This window comes from Genypterus blacodes, unplaced genomic scaffold, assembly GCF_046128005.1.
Source record: "Genypterus blacodes isolate CSIRO-AG114 ecotype Tasmania unplaced genomic scaffold, CSIRO-AGI_Gbla_v1 ptg000026l_1, whole genome shotgun sequence".
Classification (NCBI taxonomy): Eukaryota; Metazoa; Chordata; class Actinopteri; order Ophidiiformes; family Ophidiidae; genus Genypterus; species Genypterus blacodes.
The window spans coordinates 1,879,198-1,898,842 of NW_027466839.1; the positions used below are offsets into that span (position 1 = coordinate 1,879,198).

General features: G+C 43.6%; 1 protein-coding gene across 2 annotated transcripts in view; it reads left to right on the top strand.

The window, feature by feature from the left end:
• The window catches only part of LOC142992991 (calcium-activated potassium channel subunit alpha-1a-like), a 73,498-nt gene that overhangs the window by 32,199 nt on the left and 21,654 nt on the right, over positions 1 to 19,645 (top strand). For both annotated transcript variants that reach the window (XM_076143575.1, XM_076143574.1), the window contains exons 3-18: positions 2,299 to 2,360; positions 7,282 to 7,375; positions 7,462 to 7,573; positions 10,440 to 10,515; positions 10,968 to 11,043; positions 11,234 to 11,404; positions 12,573 to 12,664; positions 15,389 to 15,499; positions 15,590 to 15,695; positions 15,805 to 15,887; positions 16,019 to 16,088; positions 16,177 to 16,332; positions 16,433 to 16,542; positions 17,274 to 17,342; positions 17,814 to 17,900; positions 18,005 to 18,081. In XM_076143575.1, coding sequence (XP_075999690.1) covers positions 2,299 to 2,360; positions 7,282 to 7,375; positions 7,462 to 7,573; positions 10,440 to 10,515; positions 10,968 to 11,043; positions 11,234 to 11,404; positions 12,573 to 12,664; positions 15,389 to 15,499; positions 15,590 to 15,695; positions 15,805 to 15,887; positions 16,019 to 16,088; positions 16,177 to 16,332; positions 16,433 to 16,542; positions 17,274 to 17,342; positions 17,814 to 17,900; positions 18,005 to 18,081 — 1,552 coding nt within the window. The remainder of the gene's footprint in view (positions 1 to 2,298; positions 2,361 to 7,281; positions 7,376 to 7,461; positions 7,574 to 10,439; positions 10,516 to 10,967; positions 11,044 to 11,233; positions 11,405 to 12,572; positions 12,665 to 15,388; positions 15,500 to 15,589; positions 15,696 to 15,804; positions 15,888 to 16,018; positions 16,089 to 16,176; positions 16,333 to 16,432; positions 16,543 to 17,273; positions 17,343 to 17,813; positions 17,901 to 18,004; positions 18,082 to 19,645) is intronic.

Consider the following 19,645-nt stretch of genomic DNA (forward strand, 5'->3'; position numbering starts at 1 on the left):
GCAAAAAAAAAAAAAATGCAAATTCAAAACACGCGTCGGCCGATTATGATCCAATCCAGACTCACGCGGCGTCGACGGCGCGGTCCACGAGCCGTTTTGGTCCGAGCAGTGCCGTGCCCCCCCCTTGTGGGTTGAGCCATCTGCCAGCAAAATGGCTCTTCCACCAGCTGCTGAAGATGCAGATGCGGCGATGCGTCACCATCCACCGAATGAGACGGATGATAAGAGCTGGCACCTTCTGCCGCCGCTGCCTCATTGACAGACAGACAGACAAGAGTCATGATTGCCTCCCACTTGTTCCAAGCTGCACGTTTTTTTTATTCGCCGCCACGATGGAGTCCTCTGCCGTCTCACCCGTTAGCATATCCAGGGTTGCGCCGACATTGTTTCCAGCGTCTAAACTGGGATGACCAGAGGCTTAAAAGAGATTTGCTGGCTTTCAAAGAGGAAGGACGGGATTAAAAATGCATGGAGGTGTTTTCTCATTATGGGGCCGTCAATGGTGCGGTGACAATACGATTTCACATCATGGAAATGAATTAGGCCCAAGCGCATGTATTATGTATGCCCATTGGTTTCTTGTTCAGACGAGCCATTGTGTCTTCGCCGAACAGACGGAAGCCACGTAGAGTTGTGAAGAATAACTCGGTGGTGCATTATGTAAACCGTCGTGTGCACTGATCTGTGTTGCTCTTATCTGTGTGTCTGCGGCTCACACTGGCAGCTACACCAGTGTTAGCTTCGAAAAGTGAAACTTGGCTCTCTGACCTAATCTGATAACGCAGTGGATTGAAAGTATCCCCCGGTGGTGTCGTCCACTAGTGGCGCTGTAGAGCAATGTTTTGGTGACGCTATCCCTGTATCGCCTGTCACATGTTGTACCAGGGATGCTCTTGTTCTCCATATGTACAAACCTGATCGTCAAGCACAGCTCACTGCGTTTGTTGTTTTGGCCTACATGTTTTATTGTACAAGCTTTCTACTGTTTCTATTCTACTGTGTGTGTGTGATTAGCCAGTGAGAACCATTGGGAGACAACTACATAAGCAAAAGGCTAATAGACAGGGAAAGCTCATGAGAGGTGCACAGTTGTTTGATGTTTTGTTAGTTTGTGTATTCATAAGTCTTTCACATACACAGACGGCTGATTTCAAAGGGAACTAAGCTCAGGCCGTATGCGCTACACCAACTAGAATCAAACTTGTGCTTTGGAAACCGGGCCTTAAAGAGGCAATACTTCAAATAGACAATTTGTAATCAGTGTGCTCAGCAGTGCTGCAGCAAGGGTGAAGAGAAGTGGATGGATGTGGTTTTGTACCTTTGAAGGATTGCAAATGTTTCAAACCAGAGCCATAATTATTGCAGATTTAATTTCTTCTGAATAGTTCTGTGTTTTTCTTATTGGAATGTCCTGCATCCATTACCGTGTTTATTTGTATTTACAGTTGAGTCTGTCACTGAGCACAAAGAGTGATAGAGTTTCAGCCTAAGCTCTCTCTCGGTGTCAGAGCTTCACCTGACATCTCCTGCTTTTGTTCTCTAACACCTCTGCGTCTCGTGTTTATTAGCCCGCAAACCCTCCCCCTCCAATCAGCTCGCCCCTGGATCCGCCCGCTTCCTGTCAGGCGGAGTGACGGTCATAAACGCCGCACGCCGCCGTTATTCTCGTCCGCAGCCGCAGCCCCACAAAGCTGCAGGCTTTGCGTTTCCCCCTGTTTGTGTCTGAAAGCTGAAGCCACATTCTGTCACCTCACCACCGCCGCCAATTTACATGATGATGTGTGTGTGTGTGTGTTGGATGTAGCTGATGAGTGCGCTCGTGACAGTGCTGTTCCAACAGTGACACTTTGTTTTTTGCTTAAAATAACACAGTAACAGGAGGCTGATGTGATGGATCAAGAGTCGATCGGAGCTCATTAACTGGAATCACGCGTGTTCCTGTACACACACACACACACACACACACACACACACACACACACACACACACACACACACACACACACACACACACACACACTTACATGGCTCCTCAAATGTGTAACCCTCTGCAGTCTTAAGTTATTTTTATTTGTTTCCCCGTCACCGAATTTTGTTTTTTTGTTGGTCGCCTCATTAGCTGCACCGGATAGGAGGAGGAGGAATTCTGGCTTTATGGAAATAGTGACTTTTCAGCCAAATGATGTTTTTATAGAGCATGTATTGACAAATCTGTTCTGGAAAGATCTTGTCCCCCCCCACAATCAAGTATAACATCATTCTAGTGACTGACGTGTTCCCTCTGGCTTCTCTTCCCAGGTGGTGCTCGTGTTCGCTCTCAGCATCGGAGCCCTCGTGATATACTTCATCGATTCCTCTGAGTAAGTATCTGTCCACCTTTGGGAGACCTTTCATTCATTTGCATCTACTAACAAGAGAAGCTCCAGCTGTCTTTATGCCTTATAGTTTCCAAAAACAAAGAGTGACCAAGGCAGATTACTGATTCACACACTCACACACATGAACCATAGCAGTGTATTATATAGAAGTGACCTTTATTACGTCGAGTGTGTGTGTGTGTGTGTGTGTGTGTGTGTGGTTATTATGCTCTTCCAGGTAACTCCTCTGGGTTTATTGGTAATTTGTGCACAGAGATGAAATGTCTTTAATCTGAGTCATGAAAGGGATCAGAGTCTAAACCAGGCAGGAAAGCCCTGACTTCCTGTCCAGAACAAACACCATCCGCAGGAAGAGGAAAACCCTTTTAGCCGTGTGTGTGTTCGTGTTTGTGTGCTGCAGTATACTGTTACTGCTGGTGTTTGTTTTTGGACAGGACGTGCCATTAGAAAGTAGAGCAAAATCAAGCAGGATAAAAGCTTTTACTGAGCCCGCAGGGGAGCATTGGTGCGGCGCGATGTTGAGCGATACACGAAATGGACAGCAAACTGGTGGGGGGGCCGGCGGCGGTCACTGTTTACGTGTTATTTCATAAAGACGGTGCACAGCTGAGGGTCTGTTCAGCTCTGATGTGGTTTGCGAGCATGATCTCATTTCATTATCAGGACAGGTAGAGTTTCGTCCTCAGCCAGACCATCTGTGGCCTCCCAGTCCGCCCAGTGTGATCGCCTGATGAGGCCTGACCTTTGACCCCCTGTCTTTATCCTTTTGTCGCGTCGTGAAGTGGATAAGAGAGATCCTGCAGCATGTGTTTGGTCATTTCTCTTTATCCTAGTTATTCCAGGGCGTATCCAGGTCTTTCTACTATTCAAGTCCAGCACTCGCAGCCCCGAAGAGGAGGGCCGGTTAGCTGCCGCCTCGCATGGCTGCCGATTCTTAACAGACACAGGCCTTTCGCCGTAATTAGTCCCGCAGGGGGGGGGCTGCCAAGGCTGCGATATGACGGACAGGCTGACCTCGCTCCGAGCGATATCGGGGGGGGGGGGGGGGGAAGCAACCGAGAGCGGCGGCGCCCGGGTCCAGAGCGAGGAAGGCGCACACGGGTCTGCACACCGAGGCAGGAGCTGGACGCGTCCCACTGGGGCTGATTTTTAAACCAAAGAGCCGTCCTGCTGTGAGGCTCATTTGACGGAGCTGCAGTGCAGTCACGTCCGACTTGGCCGGGTTTCCTCCACACGGCTGTGGAGTGAGAGTAGAGCTTGGTGCAACAAAGTCTCTTGTTTTGTCTTTTTAAAGTTTTGCTCCCCTTTACCTATGACTACATTTACATGCACACACAAAAGCAGCTTAAAAGAGAGTCACCTGGTTAAGACAGAAGCCTGATTAAGACCTCCTCCTCTGTCTCTCTGGACAAAAGGAGGATATCCATGTTTCTTCTTTCTATCTGGTGTTAAAACCCTTAACCAGGACATCAGGTTTTGAAGTTTACGTGGCATTTTAGAAACCAGGTTACTGCTGAAAGTGGGGAATAACTGTGATATATAAGGAAAGACGTAAGGGTGCGTTCCAAAGCTCCTATTCCATTGTGTCGTCACTCCTCAAACTTATTGTGACCAGGAAAGTAATCTGGTCTGCCACTTTAGTTCTTCAGGGTGTTCCAATTCCCTTATTTCTGCTCAGAGGATGACAGAGGCTCGAGCCAGGACTTCGTCTCTTATCAGTCTGACAAACTCCTTCTTCGCCTCGGTGGAAATCCATTCTCCAACAAGTTTGGGGAATCATCAGCAGAACAGACAACAAACATACTCCAGCAGACAAATGTGAGTGTTCGGTGAAAGTTTGGAGCACCGAGATACAAGGGAAAGAAGCCAAGTGTAGGAAACCAGGGAGCACTGAAGAGCTTTGGAACGTGCCCCGAATCTATAGAGCAATTTGTTGTAAGTAGTCATGACCACAATGGGAAAGTAGTGAAGTAAACTTACTCCAATATTGTATTTGTAGGTACTTTTGTTACTGTATTTGTGAATGTGCTTATATTTTGTGTCTATATTCTTCAGGAGTTTATTATTTCAGTCTTTCTTGGTGTATAAAAGCGATTTTCAGTTTACAGCAAAAGGAGTTCCTCTTGTAGCGAGGTGAGCTTTGATCTAAAACATCATCATCATCTCAAACATAACCATAATCAAGTTGAGTTGCCTTGGTGATCTGTGGCTTCAGAGGGCTAATAAAGGCTTAAGTGAGCTTCTCTGTCAGATCTGCGTTCCAGAGAGAGAGCAGAGGTGAGCGCCGGGGGAGGGAGGGCGGCTTTGTGATCCATAACAGGCCTAGTTCTTATCCAAACCAGGCCCGCTGGAACTCAATTATTTATCCCCTGCAGATGCGCCTGCTGTACGCTCCGTCGCCCTGTTGTGACGGGGATTCACCCGGCCGCCGCCGCCGCCGCTGTGAACGGTGGCAGGGCCGGTGAACGCGTGCGAGCCGCTCTATTCTTAGAGGTGCAAGTTTGAAGAGCGTCGAGGACTTCTATGAATACTAACTCAATGAGAAGTGATGTCTGTGTAAGAGGAGGACGGGAACATTTGACTCTTCCTCCTCGGATCACCAGCCGGGGATGATTCACGCGAGATCGGACCAAAATAATCCCTCTAGAACTCTCTGAGGACACTTATTTATCAAGGAGGGTTTATTAGAATTAGCTCTGATCAGTACCGAGTCAGTTTAGATGGACAATACAGAAACACATTCACACAAACTGATCCATTTCTCTGTGACGTTATTGAATTTATCCTTCAATAATCCACATTTCAGGCTTGAGAAGTGTGTGAAACCTTGTATTGACCCACTGGCAGGACCTCCCTGGGTGGAGCAGCATCGTGGTTTGGGGGCTTTGCTGCCTCAGGCTGTGAAAAGCTTCCTATCATCGCAGGAACAAATGAATTCAACCGCCTGAAATCACCCGAAGCTGAATAGAAGTTGGCTGCTGCAAGAAAAATGATCCCAAAACACACTCGGACTCAATTTGGAGGAGGTCATCACTGCTAAAAGGAGCTTCTACCAGATGATAAAATTCAGAATTCACACGCTTCTACTGGCAGTCTTTGTTTGTGCGAGCGAGCGTTCGTCTGTTGTTGTGAATGCGATGATGCTCAGACCACAGCGGATGAATAATTAATGTAGAAACACCAACACATTCCTCCAGGTTCAGCTGCCTCTATTCTTACGCATCACTGGAGCTCAGAAAGGTGACATCTGTCAAATATGAGGGACCGAGTACATTTACAAAGTACTGCATGTAGTATTGTTCCAAAAGTAGCAAAAGGTCACAGTATTCAGTTTGTTCAAAGCTTTGTTTGAGTGAAAAACTTTTTTTTGTTTAATCAGTCGCAACTTTGACACTTTCTATTTAAATTCACAAAGGTTAAACAGACGTAGAACAACCTTTAGTTTCTTGTCATTGGGCATAACAGTTTCTGACACATCACTGTCCTAATCATCTAAATTTGGGGATGTAAACGCCCCGGTCAGGCATGATAATCAGCGTATACAACGAAGAGGAAGCTCCCCCGAAATCTCACTTGTGTGCACTCCTGTTGCTTTCAGAGCTCCAGCACACGAGCGAGCACCTTTCACACCCAGCAGCAATGGCACCCACTCTCCTGATGTGCAATATGAAAATAAAGAAACATTACCATCTGTTGTTTTCCCACTCCTTTGCCTTTGGCCATGTTTCAGATTCACGTTTTGTTACCAACTTTTAAATGAAACCAAACAGCAACAAAATGTCTTCACTTCCGTTTGACGTAACCAACGCGTCACCACTTCCATGTTACTTAGATTCTGTGGGGTGTGAAGTGAGCTGAATGGGCTTCAGGAGCAGCTGTGAACGTGTCAGTCTGCTCCACGGTGAATGTGTCCCTCTGCTTCCTCACACACACACACACACACACACTTTTGATATTCTTTGCAGATGACGCAGTAATCGTGCACAAAAATGGAAGATGAAGCCGCATCTGCATTGAATTCTGCGACGGTTTTCACAGCGTAACGTCGGTGCTTTATTAACAATCAAAGCAGGCCACCTCTTCCTCTGACATGCAAATGAAGAACATGACTAACTCATGAAACCTGCCTGCCACTAACATCAGATAATAACCTGCGTTTGTCATGGTAACCTGTTCTGAATCCATAATAATCCACAGTTAATGCAATTAAATCAACACAACCAATAAACCCTGCAGCTGCTTTCTTCCACATTATGTTCAAATCTGACTGTTTTGTCATTTCAGGTATGGATAATATTGAAAATCTTTAAGTATCGTGACTAATCTATCACTTTTACTTGATTATTTCTCTTTATTTGAATTCTTGGTGCTGATACGAGCTTGTTGAGGGTGAGACTTCACTACATTGCTAGCATTTGCTATGGCTGCTTGACTTCATAAAAAGAAGACGCAAACCCTGCATGCGTTTAACCCTTAAACTACTGCTTTGGCTCTGCATTTCCGCCGCAATTTACGTTCACCCTAAGGGAGCTCTTTATTGAGACGGCAAAAGCAGGCCTGCATTATCACCAAAGCAAAAACCCGGAATGTGGCCAAACTCTGCAGACAGACTAAAGACGTTTTGCAGTTATTTAAGGGTTAATCAGGCGTAGCAGCAAGTTACTGCTTGTATGACAATGAATGCATGTCCTTTCTCAACAGAGGAACCATTGGAAAAATATCAACTGTTGCACCTTTTTTAAGTTCCTCTTTCATTTGGAAGCCTTAAACAATGCATTTTCAGGAAAAGAAGAATGCATCTCATGTTTGTTTTCTTTGGAATATAGCTCTTTCTCTTTCTCTCTCCGCTGTCCACACCGGTCCACAGACATTAACTACGTCGCTTTGTCTCTCTGTCCAACAGTCCGATCGAGTCCTGCCAGAACTTCTACAAAGACTTCACGCTGCAGATCGACATGGCGTTCAACGTGTTCTTCCTGCTGTACTTCGGCCTACGCGTACGTAAAAAAAAAGTCACGTTTCGCCACTTTCAAATGAACTTCTCCATGTCATTCTAAGCTTCGTCCCTCCGTTTTCCCCGCAGTTCATCGCCGCCAACGACAAGCTGTGGTTCTGGCTGGAGGTGAACTCGGTGGTGGACTTCTTCACGGTGCCTCCGGTGTTTGTGTCGGTGTACCTGAACAGAAGTTGGCTTGGTAAGAATATCCACAGGTCACACAGGTCACGCAGGTCGAATGTTTAGTCCCGCCCCCCAACAGATGTGCTGCTGTGTATGTATAATGCTTGTAATGCCCTCTAGTGGACGGTCAGCTGTGTAGCAACTAGGCGAACACAGAACATGAACTGTGAAAGCAACAAAGGGAACTTGCGGTGGAACATAGATGTGGAAACTGCGTGGCATTTCCATGACGACACCATCACCTGGTGCGGGCTGACATTTGAGCTGATCTGAATGGCACTGACGTTTCTATACACCCAGTGTCATCTGCCATATGTTGTGTAGGCACTTAATGCTTTCTGCCTCAGGCCTTGTGTGTTTTCACGTGTCCTTCATCTCGCCACCGCCCTCGCAGTGGCACCTGAGTGACGACGGGATACGTCTGGAAACGATTTCAATACAGGAATGGAGTCAAGAAAACGAATAAATAGGATTATAGGAGTCAATCTGTTAAGTGTGTGAAGCTCATCACTCGGAGTGCTCTGTGGGTAATTAGGGGATTATGGAGAATGTTTTATTTTCTTCTATCAGCTGGGGAACACACACACCCACAGTAACACCGGCGCCGGCTTCAGCACTGAACATTTCTCTCCCCTTGGAGGAAATTGCATCGTGTTTTTGTTTATTCACGCCGTCGTGTTGCGTAGGGCTGTGTGGCGTGGGAAACTAGTAAAGCGCGAGGAGTCTTGATGTGCTTGTTACCATCGCCATCTAGTGGAGATGCCAGATTTTGATTTTGTGGTGGAGCCTTGCAAGGTGGAGCTGATAGGCGGTTGATCTGCAAGGCTGCTGGGTTGTTTGGTAGCAGGGAAATAAACAAATCCAAAGCAGAGAGTGGAAGTGTGTGTGTGTGGGTGTTCAGTTCAAGTAAGGGAGATTTAGAAATATTGTGTTTCAGCACCACGGACAGAGACAGAAAGTGAGCAGCTTCTGTGAAATGCTTTTGAGGCAGATTCAATTCTTTAGCGCCCTCTCGTGGCTAAAATGCGATAAAGCAAAACTAGATTCTGTTGTTGTCTTGTTCTGCTTGTCCAGGCACGGGTGGCAATCACAACAGTATGCTGACCCCCAAGTCCTACTTACTACTTGCCTTACTTGAAACAAACCCAAAGCTTAAAATGCAACAATCTGTGTGTAAAACATGAATCGTCCAAGGTGAAGACTTGCATAATAAGCGCTTGGTTATGAATGGAATGTATAAAAGTGCACTTACTGTAATGAATCCCTTTTTATATATATCATTTTTTCTGTGAACCAAACTTCAAATTCTAATTTACTTTAATGGATCAGAGCTGGACAGACGTTTCAGTCGGCCGGATTCGATGCTGCACATTTGGCTTTAGTGGCAGCTGCAAGTACGGATATTACATCATCTATGATTAATTTAGGGATTAATCCAGAAGCACTCAGGCCAGTGGCAACAACGTTTTTGCCAAAGCTTCTTGTTTGTCCGCACATGGCTTGTTTGCATTACACGTGAAGGAAGACTGCACACTGTTCTTGTCTCAGATTAGAGAACAGAGTTTGGATCGTCCGGAGCATTTGTGCGGTTATGGGAGGAGATGTAGGTTACATTGTCCAGCCGACTGATGGGCCGACCGGCTGCCTGGCCTCTTCCTATCCCTAAAGGAGCTTAAACTCTTAATATCCTGATGGGAACAGGGTTTGCTTTAAGCTCGCTGTACGCGGCTGTTCACAGCGAGGACGCCATGTGGGACTGTGAGGAATCAGATCAAAAAAGCATCCTTTCTCTCCGTCGGTGCCACAAACATGGAAGCGTCTGATTGATTGGGTTCATTTAGCAAGAGAGACGCAGAGAAGAGAAGAAGTGGATGTGTGGAAACCTTGAACTTTTTGTTTTCTGAAGACACTCGGGGGGGGTTCGCTCGGTCAAAAATGATCCCCACTAAGATGCTGGTGTACCGGGGGCCCAACGGAGGAACGCACTCCCAGGCCATTTGTAACACGAGGAGGCGCAAGAAGTCGACCGCCGACCTCTTCCAGAAGGGTTACAGGGTCAAGATGGGTCACGGACAGGTCGGCGAGAAGGAGGAAAAGGGCGGCATCTGCCACAGCCTCTGTTCGTGCTTCCACCTGATCACGTACTGGGGTAAGAACCTGCAGAACTCTCTCCAAACGCCAAAAGTGAGGGTGTAGGTCCAGCTTCTGGCTTCTGGAGCATACATGAGTCTATTAACATCGCCCTTATATATGTGGATGATTTAGCCGCTTGCAGTCTCTCTATATGTGAGACAGTAAATGATGAGACAGAATTTGTATTTGTTGGGAATTTCCGGAGCTTTTTACTGGAGAGAAATGGCATCACACTTGAGTCAGTGAGTAGTTGTGCGTGTGTGTGTGTGTGCATGGATGAGGGATGATAGCTGTGAAGTTGCTCGGGCAGGCTCATGTTGCTTTCACGCCCTTGTCAGCGCCCTTGACCTCTCGCCACCAGATTCCGACCCCAAATTTCGGGATTTTGCCCTCATTAGTCGTCGTGTCGGCCACCACCTGCTTTTGTTCTAATCCAGGTTTTCATCCGGCACACATGCTGAGTTTCATTCCCCGGTAATGAAAGCGTGTCAGGTAGCCGTGCTCAGATTAAAGCAGATTGTTGGAGTTACCGTTCATCCCGGTGCTTTTCCTTTCACTCCCCTGCTCGCTCTGAAGCGCCGTGTCCATCAGTTTGGCTCTGCCGCTCCCAGTTAGAATTTGTAACAAAATGAATCCAATGAAGCTAAGAATGGATGAAGGTTTTAAAGGTAGGTTGACATACTTTTCTTGAATGTCTGAATAATTATTCTGCTGTTTAATACATTTTTGGTCTGTTTTTTGTGTCGCAGGCTTGAGGTTTCTAAGGGCCTTAAGGTTGATTCAGTTCTCAGAAATTTTACAGTTTTTGAACATTCTAAAGACAAGGTAAGTGTGTGTTTTAATATTTGTTACATTTTTGTAAACTGCTACTTTTCCAATGATTTTCATTTGACTAATAGGACTTTTATACTTGTATTGCAATAATTTTATGAACATGCACTACATTATGAAACTGAATTTTGTGCACTTTAAGTACAAATTATGAAAGAATTTTGCTTGCTTTATGAAAATCTTGTTTATTCATTTTAAACAGAATTAATTTGTTAACAGTTGAAGTTTCCTTTTGGGTTTTTGTAGATTTTTGTTCCTAAGTATTTTCTGGAATAACTTAAAAAAAAAAAAAAAATTCAGCTACTTTAACAGAAGTGTATCAAGTTGGAGAGAGATTATAGTGAAAAATAAATGACTTCTGTACGGGGCTCAGAATTTCTCAATCAACAGCTGTAACCTTTTGACATCCTCATCTGTAACCTCTTGCTGTCTCTCTCTTTCCACAGTAACTCAATCAAGTTGGTGAACTTGTGCTCTATCTTCATAAGCACATGGCTCACAGCAGCAGGCTTCATACATTTGGTGAGTTTACCCCTCAGGGTTCAAAGGTCACTGGTCCCCATTGGAATTTTGACGAATTTGTACATAGTCGGCTTCCTTAAAATCGGCCCAAATCTACAGTCAGATATTGATGTAATCAGCATTATCTTTGTCTCCAGAGGGTGAATCTGTCTGAATGGGATTCATCTCTTCATACGTCTTCTTTTCCTAGGTGGAAAACTCAGGCGACCCCTGGGAAAACTTCCAAAACTCCCAGCCCCTCTCGTACTGGGAGTGCGTCTACCTGCTCATGGTTACAATGTCCACTGTGGGCTACGGAGACGTTTATGCAAAAACCACCCTCGGTCGCCTCTTTATGGTCTTCTTCATCCTCGGTGGTTTGGTAAAAAATTCTCTCTTCCGATCTATTCCTGTTTATATCCGCCATGCAACCAACCAAACATCATAGAACTCCGATTTTTGGCAAACACTGGAGGCCTAATCCAGGATTTAACTCCACCTGCTGTTTGTTTCAGTTCACCACAGGATGTTATTTGTCACATTTGAGTTGTTGTGCACCATTAATTCAGCCATTTAAGGTGCAACTCCGCTGATGTTACATAGCAAACATCAAAGCCTGGTTGCTGAATTAACAGTCTCCAAAACATTTCTACAGTTGATCAATCATACACAGTATCTGTATGTGTAAAGTCGGTGGAGTCCTCCTTTAATGTCGATCTCTTATTTTGCTATTTGACTCATAAATGCTTGTTTGCCACCTAACTGTAAGACACATTTGAGGTAATTGTTTGTTTTTGTTATGTAAAAGTGCTGCGGTTTCAGGCGGCATCACCCCCCTTCCAACAAACACAGTGAGAAGAGGAAGACTTCTAGAGCGGCACAATGGATAAAGAGCCCAAATCTAGATTCATACATTCATACATATATTTATAGATTATTAATGAAGTAATGCAAGGGTTAATGCAAACATGTTCCTGCAGTAAAACAGCAAAACAAATGGCTTTTATAGTCAATTTTCAATTTGGAATGCAATAACAACAAAACTATTGCAACATAATGAATAAAACCACAAAATCATCCAGCTGTTTGTGCAGCTGTGCTGTTATTTCTCTCTTTGATTAAATTAACATATTGCCACTTATCATCCATTCTTCTGTTCTATTGGAATCCTCTCCCCGCGTGTGTTTGTTGGACAAAACATGGCACATCAGGCTTCTTCTGCATTTTTAATATCATTTTAATTTCCCACTGCCAGATTGACACACAGCTGGTCAGCCTCCATTTTCCCGCCATTATATTTCTTTTCTTCCAATATCCCTAAATATGGATCATTCCCTTTTTTTTTCTCCATTTCCACATTTTCCTCTCAACCTTTTGGAATGTAACAGACGCTACATTCACACACATTTACTAACCTGAGTGATATTTCCTCCTTCCCTCCCCCCGATAACTAAGACTGTACATCGATCCTGTTTCTGCACAAATAGATCTCTCTTTCTTCATCTGTCTTTTGTTTTAGTCTCCTCTTCTGTCTCCTATCTTCTTCTTAGGCCATGTTTGCAAGCTACGTCCCTGAAATCATAGAGTTAATAGGCAACCGCAAGAAATATGGCGGTTCCTATAGTGCGGTTAATGGGAGAAAGTAAGTATTCCGGAGGCGCTGCTGCCTCCGCTGCAGTGCCACCTCCTCTGCATGCTTTTCTTTCTCTGTCTCATGCATGTAGGCCATGTTTGCTCGCTACGTGCCAGAAATTGCCGCTCTCATCCTTAATCGGAAGAAATATGGAGGGAGTTATAACTCGACCCGAGGCAGAAAGTAAGTCCAACAAACAAACAAGAAGAGTTTTAATGGTGTGGCTCTGTGTGACTGGAGTGGGCCTCAAAAAGATGGAGGGCCCACTCTCATTTAGCTGAAAGTGTCAAATCACCAAACTCAATTTGATATGCAATGATGTCAATTCTTTATGAAGCACTGAAGTCACACTGTGACTGAAGAATCTGGCCATGATTGATGTGTGAAGCTTTTTATATGCTGTCGCTTTATTGTGTGTAAGCTGTTTGTCGCTGCATAGTGGTTGTTTAACACAATAGTTGTCGTATTTAAAGATGGCACGTGTGGGATTTTTGACATCGCGAAACACACTGATGACACAAGCTGCTGCTGGGAAACACATTGATTTAGATAATAAAATACAATCCTTAGATAGAATTCATCTTTCAACTTGCAAACCAACAGAGGTTTTTGATGCAAGGCGGCACAGAAAAGTGCTAACATGATATTCCAGAAAGGTTATTGCAGACAATTCTTCCACATTTGAAAAAAAAATAAAAAATAAAAATAAAAATAAAAATACCCCTTCCTCAATACATTCATAAAAATGGAAAAAATTGTCAAAGAAAATACGAGAAAATTAAATTTTCCCATATTTTTTCCCATATAATAAAGGATTTTTGATGACGGTGCAGCTTTTAGGTGGCAAATATTGATCTGATCAGCTGTTACATGGTGGTTGATTTTATGGTGTGACTTGGTTACTGTTATACCTCCAGTGCCAATCATATTGTACTCATCAGTGATCCGTTTCGATAAAATCCCACATGCTTCGTGATGTCATCGTCCAACTGCTTATGTGTTCATTTGTTTCTATTATGTGGGTGCGAGTCAAGTGTTTGTATTCATGTGTAGTTTTCTGTTCTCATCACATCTTCACCTCCCATCATAAATTCCTTATCACGTTTACATCTGCTGCCTATCGGTGACAGAGCTCTGATCACAACACAGATCGGATAGTGTTTAAATGTGCTACAGATTCATGTCTACTATATTTATTTACGTCTCATTCGCATCCCTGGCCACAAATTGTTTACATGCGTCTCAAAGACTCAATCCTTGTCTGCACACAGCAAACAGGTCTAAACACACACAGTCACATGCTTTCATCTGTAAATGATCTTAAATCTTTGCCTTGATAAGATTTCTCAGATCAAACGTCCAGTTTCATAAACTTCATCTTGCTTTCACGTTGATTTTCAAACATCTTCTTCGCTTAATTTTTTTTTCACGCTGGAAAAAAAAATGGTCTGTGCTTGTGTATGTTCCCGCGCTGTTGCTGCTCGACATTCTTGGCCTTTATCTTCAGTCCGACCTACACCCTTTGGCCTAAAAAAAAAAAACAATAAAAAAAACTCCAATCTTGATCTAAGCCTTCACACCGTCTCGGCCAAACCTCTGCAGCCGTCTCTTGGGACAGCGAGACGCCGTTTGTCACCTGTGTCTCGGAACGCCTCAGTTAAACTCTGCTTCTTGTGTTGGCCTGTTTTGTAGACAAATAAGTGTTTAAGGCCCTTAAGTGTAACAGGAATCCTGTCACGTCTTGTTTGTTATTATACAGTGTCTCAAATGGGACACAATTAATGTATTATTTAATCAATTCTAATACTTTAATACTTTCTGCACTCATTTTACTTTCCAGTCTTACTTATCTTAAATACACAATGAGTACTTTACTCAGATTAATATTCATTTTTGTGTTGAGAAGATGTTTGGATTAAAGGGGACTTTGTGTTTGCTTGTCCTCAGGTTAATAATGTAATGTAGTAAGAATGGACAAATTTGATTTAAGGGTTTTCAGGACTTCTACAGATGATAACGAGACAAATACCGTTTCTGCTGCTGTTCTCATTACGTATTCACCTGAAAACATACAGACGTTCACGGCCTGCACAGTCGTTTATGTGATTCTTCTGGCCCCAAGTGTCAAAACTGTCAAAGTGCATCCATCCAATGCATCCATTTTGGAAGAATAGTGTGTGTTATTGCTCATTAAACTATGGCAAAGGTTTCAAAATAGAACTTCATAGAAATAAAACATAGAACTAAATTGTTGGTCAGGTTTTGATCCCTCTGATGGCAGTAGTGCTTGTTCATGTGTCTCTCTCTCTGTCCATCCACACCTAGACAAAAGACTTTTATATCCCTGAATGGAATGATAAAATAATGCAGCCATTCGTGATGTGATGTGAATCTGCACAGAGGGATTTTATAATCTCCATCTAAATCAACTCTGATCCTTCATAATCCACAGCCCAGAGCTCTGACCTGATCAGTCAGTCAGCACACATTACAGCAGGAACATCACGTATCCCTCCTCCTCTAACACACACACACACACACAGCTTTTTATTACCGAATGCAGCACCACTGATTACTTTCCATTTCATTCCATCACTCTTGCCATAGATGTAGCCTTTTGATTCCAGAGTAAACATGAAGCTGAGACGAGCACTTCTGTCTGTCTGTGTATGTTGTTGACTCTTCCTCCTTCTACGGCCCGGTTGGATGATCACTGTGCGCTTTGTTTGACAGGCACATCGTGGTCTGTGGTCACATAACACTCGAGAGTGTGTCCAACTTTCTCAAAGACTTCCTACACAAGGACAGGGATGATGTCAATGTAGAAATTGTTTTTCTCCATAAGTGAGTACAGAATGTCCTTTTGATTCAACCCTAAACCCCTTAATGAGTGTGTTTCTCCTCAGATTTAAGACTTTCTCTCCTCTTCCTCAGTATTTCCCCTAATCTTGAGCTGGAAGCCTTGTTCAAGCGTCACTTCACCCAGGTGGAGTTCTACCAAGGGTCGGTCCTAAACCCACATGATCTAGCCAGAGTCAAGGTAACACACACACACACACACACACACACACACTTTCCATAACCTTTCTGTGGCTTTGTTATCTAAGATGTGGTGTGTGGCCTCATGCTGTTAGTGATGCTCGTTGCAGATCGAATCAGCTGACGCCTGTTTGATCTTGGCAAACAAATACTGTGCAGATCCTGATGCTGAGGACGCCTCCAACATCATGAGGTGAGACACAGACACACAACACTTACATGGGATATTCAAGCACATTTTACTGCTGTTACCATGTATATTCATCAATCAAATGTGTGATTTACAAATGTGCACACATTCTGACATCGTTTGTGATTCTTCAGAGTGATTTCTATCAAGAACTACCACCCCAAAATCAGAATTATCACTCAGATGCTGCAGTACCACAACAAGGTGAGTATAAAAGCACACGGACCAGCTTTTACCCACAGTTCATAGCTCTGTAAAAAGGGTGGCGTAATGGCTGTTCCCCCTCCCTCAGGCTCACCTCCTGAACATCCCGAGCTGGAACTGGAAGGAGGGAGACGACGCCATTTGCCTGGCAGAGCTGAAACTGGGCTTCATCGCTCAGAGCTGCCTGGCTCAGGGGCTTTCCACTATGCTGGCCAACCTGTTCTCCATGAGGTCCTTCATCAAGGTAGCCACGGCGAATATGTTCATTCTCATATGCATCACTGCGTGAGTGGGTGGGTATGATAAATGGTTTGGAGTTTAACTTCCTGTCTGTTTGGTTGTAGATTGAGGAGGACACATGGCAGAAGTATTACCTGGAGGGAGTAGCCAATGAGATGTACACAGAGTACCTGTCCAGTGCCTTTGTGGGTTTGTCGTTTCCTGTGATTTGTGAGTAAGTACACATGGACCGTTGCTGCGGTTCTCTTTAATTCACTCGTCTGCTATGTCTATGTTTTGTTTGAAGTCAAAGTAGCTGAGTAGCTCTACGGATGTTAGCCTCATCTTGTGCTTACAGGTCCAACTGTTTGGGCCACCCTTTAATATCTCAGGACCTTCTGACTGTATTGTACAGACTCAAGTTGCAGAATCCTAATAATTCTAAGTGTTAATCTGTTTATTATCTTATTAATCAATTAATTGTGCTTAAAATATGAAAAGAGGCTGTTAAATGCCCACTACTAGTTCTTAGACTTCAATGATATCCTCAAAATGTGTTGTTTTCAGTTAAAAAAAAGCAGAAATGGATGCAACTTACCATCATATTCTAACCTTTTAACTTAAAAAGAAGAAAATAATAACACTCAATGATTAAAATCATCATGAATAAGCTGCTATCACTCCACTTATTGTGTGTCTAAATCATACAGTAGTTACTAGTAAATCATGTTCAAGATCCTCAAACAAAAGACCGAATTCACACAAACCTCACATGAGCATTAATGTTTAGTCCTTTGGGTTAAACTCTTTCAGACATACAGTATATTGTTGTTCTTTTAGAGAAGCAAAGTCATGGATAATCTGCTAGTAAAATATCATTCTGAACAGTGCAGATTAGTCAGGTATAGACTTCAAGAAGCAAAGCGTGGGATTTGAAGCCTGATGATGTGTCTTGCTGTTTTGCAGGCTGTGCTATGTGAAGCTGAAGCTGCTGCTGATTGCTATCGAGTACAAGTCTGATCAGAGAGAGAGCAGGTGAGGGGCACGGGCGACCGACCGACCGACCGGCTGCCAGTCTTTAATGTTCAAGGATGCCAAATTAAAATGATCAAGTGTTTGCTCGTCAGTGATGAAGCGAAGTTACGTTACATCAGTTTCAATTTGATTTGATTTGTGTTGGCAAAATGAGCTAATTAACACCAAATTGGTTCATTTACTGACACACCAGAGGGGTTTATGATCAAACCCCCCCAGATTCACAGGGAAAGCGCCGGTTGTTTATGTTCAGGCTCGCTTCTTCTCACACTTCTGCCAGTGTCCCAGTTGATGTGTCATTTCTGTCTGCTTTCATCCACTTCATTAAGCGACAGAAGGAGCCTGACAAAGCAGTTGTGAAAACGAATCCTTCCAATTTGTCCTGCTGTAATGCAAAACTTAGAGAATGAAGTTATCTCACCTCAGACTGTGTGTGTGTGTGTGTGTGTGTGTGTGTGTGAATCCTTACAGCACCCTGATAAACCCTGGAAACCATGTAAAGATGCAGGAAGGAACTCTGGGCTTCTTCATTGCCAGTGATGCCAAAGAAGTGAAGAGGTAAGTTATGAGGAATAATAATAATGAATAAAGAAAATCCAGTTCAAAGATATTAAGCTTTCTATGGAAAAGGACAAAAATGATCTTAAGTTGGTTTTCCGCAGGGCGCTGTTTTACTGTAAATCCTGCCACGATGACATCACTGATCCCAAAAGGATAAAGAAATGCGGATGCAAGAAATGTAAGTGGTGTTATTACATATAAGAGGTTAAATAAGCTCATTTATAACGGCTTGACCTGACTTGATCGTCTTCTTAATGTGTACCTTTTTATGACATTGATTCCCTACATTGACAATTAACCTGTAAACTAAATGAAATTATCATCGTGTCCTTCCACCTTAAAAGTTGGTTCCTGAATTTTCACGTTGAAGTGATGAATGAATGAACGTGTCTTAATTTATGGACAAAATCAGAGGGGAGGGAGAATTCATCAGCATCAGCAATGAAGCAGCGGTGGTAAAAACCCTGCTTTGGAAATTGAATGAATGAATCTAATCTATTATATATAATGTGATAAATCTTCAGGTCAATCCTAACATTTGGTGTGTTCTTTTACTGCTGCGGGGGAACTTGACACACTTTCCTAAACGTTCACTTTGCAGTGATATATTGTGAGTAATATAGTTCCTCCTCATTTCCCCCAAAAAACAAAGCCTGCTTCCCGTAAATAAAAGAGATGTTGCATGTGTGATGGTTGATGCCGTGTGTTTCCCTGCCCTGTCATCTGTACGCTTCCCTCAAATCCAGGGAATTATTCAATCAACCTAAGCATTAACACTTCAGCATGCAATTTCTAATGTGTTCTTTATCCTTTGCTGTTTGGAAAATGATGAAATAACCCATAACATAACATTTTCACCTGTCCCTGCTTTAAGTCGTTGTACCTCAGCTCACCAGCAGATGTCAGCGCAGCCCTTTGACAATAACATTACAGCCCTGCAGGAAGAGAGAGAGAGAGGGCGAGAATTCTCTCTCATTTCTCATCTGAACTGTTTGATAAAGGAATAAATCATTTGACAAATGACCCCCAGACGATGGATATTCCCCCGGTGCATTGTGGGACAAACGGCGAAGCTTTTTTTTTTTTTTGGTAGTACTTTAAAATGTCAAAAGGATTTACGGTCGTCTACAGGTTCGCAGAAGTGATGGGACTTTTGTTTTTTCCCCAATTCTGGATTCTTTTACAACTCCGTCAAGTCCCCGAAAGTGTTGATGCTTCCGTCAGCTGCCGTTTGTTTTATGCGAGACATTTTGTGACAGTCTCACCTCTTTGTTTTTCATTTCTGCTGTCTTGGTCTAGTTCCTTGTTTTGTGGTAGATAGGATTACTAACAAGGACAATGATTTAACAATTTTGAAACCAAATACCCCAATACAGTCAATGGAGAAGTAATGTCCCATTGCATTATGGGTGTAATATAATATGGGACTGCTAAGGGTCATGTTGGGGTGAAGTCAGGGGACAACTGACAAATGTTAACAGGAAGAAATGATGACCTCTCCTTCACATTTTGACCCTAGAACCCCCACGACCTCTTGATATTTCCACACAGAAATCCACCCGTCTAAATAATGCGCAAATGACACAATTGGTACATTTGTTCCCAGTTTGTGTCGCAAAAGCCTGATGTTGACATTAGCGGCGAGCACCTTCTCCTGTGCCCTGTCATTCCTCTGTCCCGCCTCTGTCCCCTCTTCCCCAGCATTAACCTCCTCTTCCTCTCCTCTCATCTGAAACCCGTGA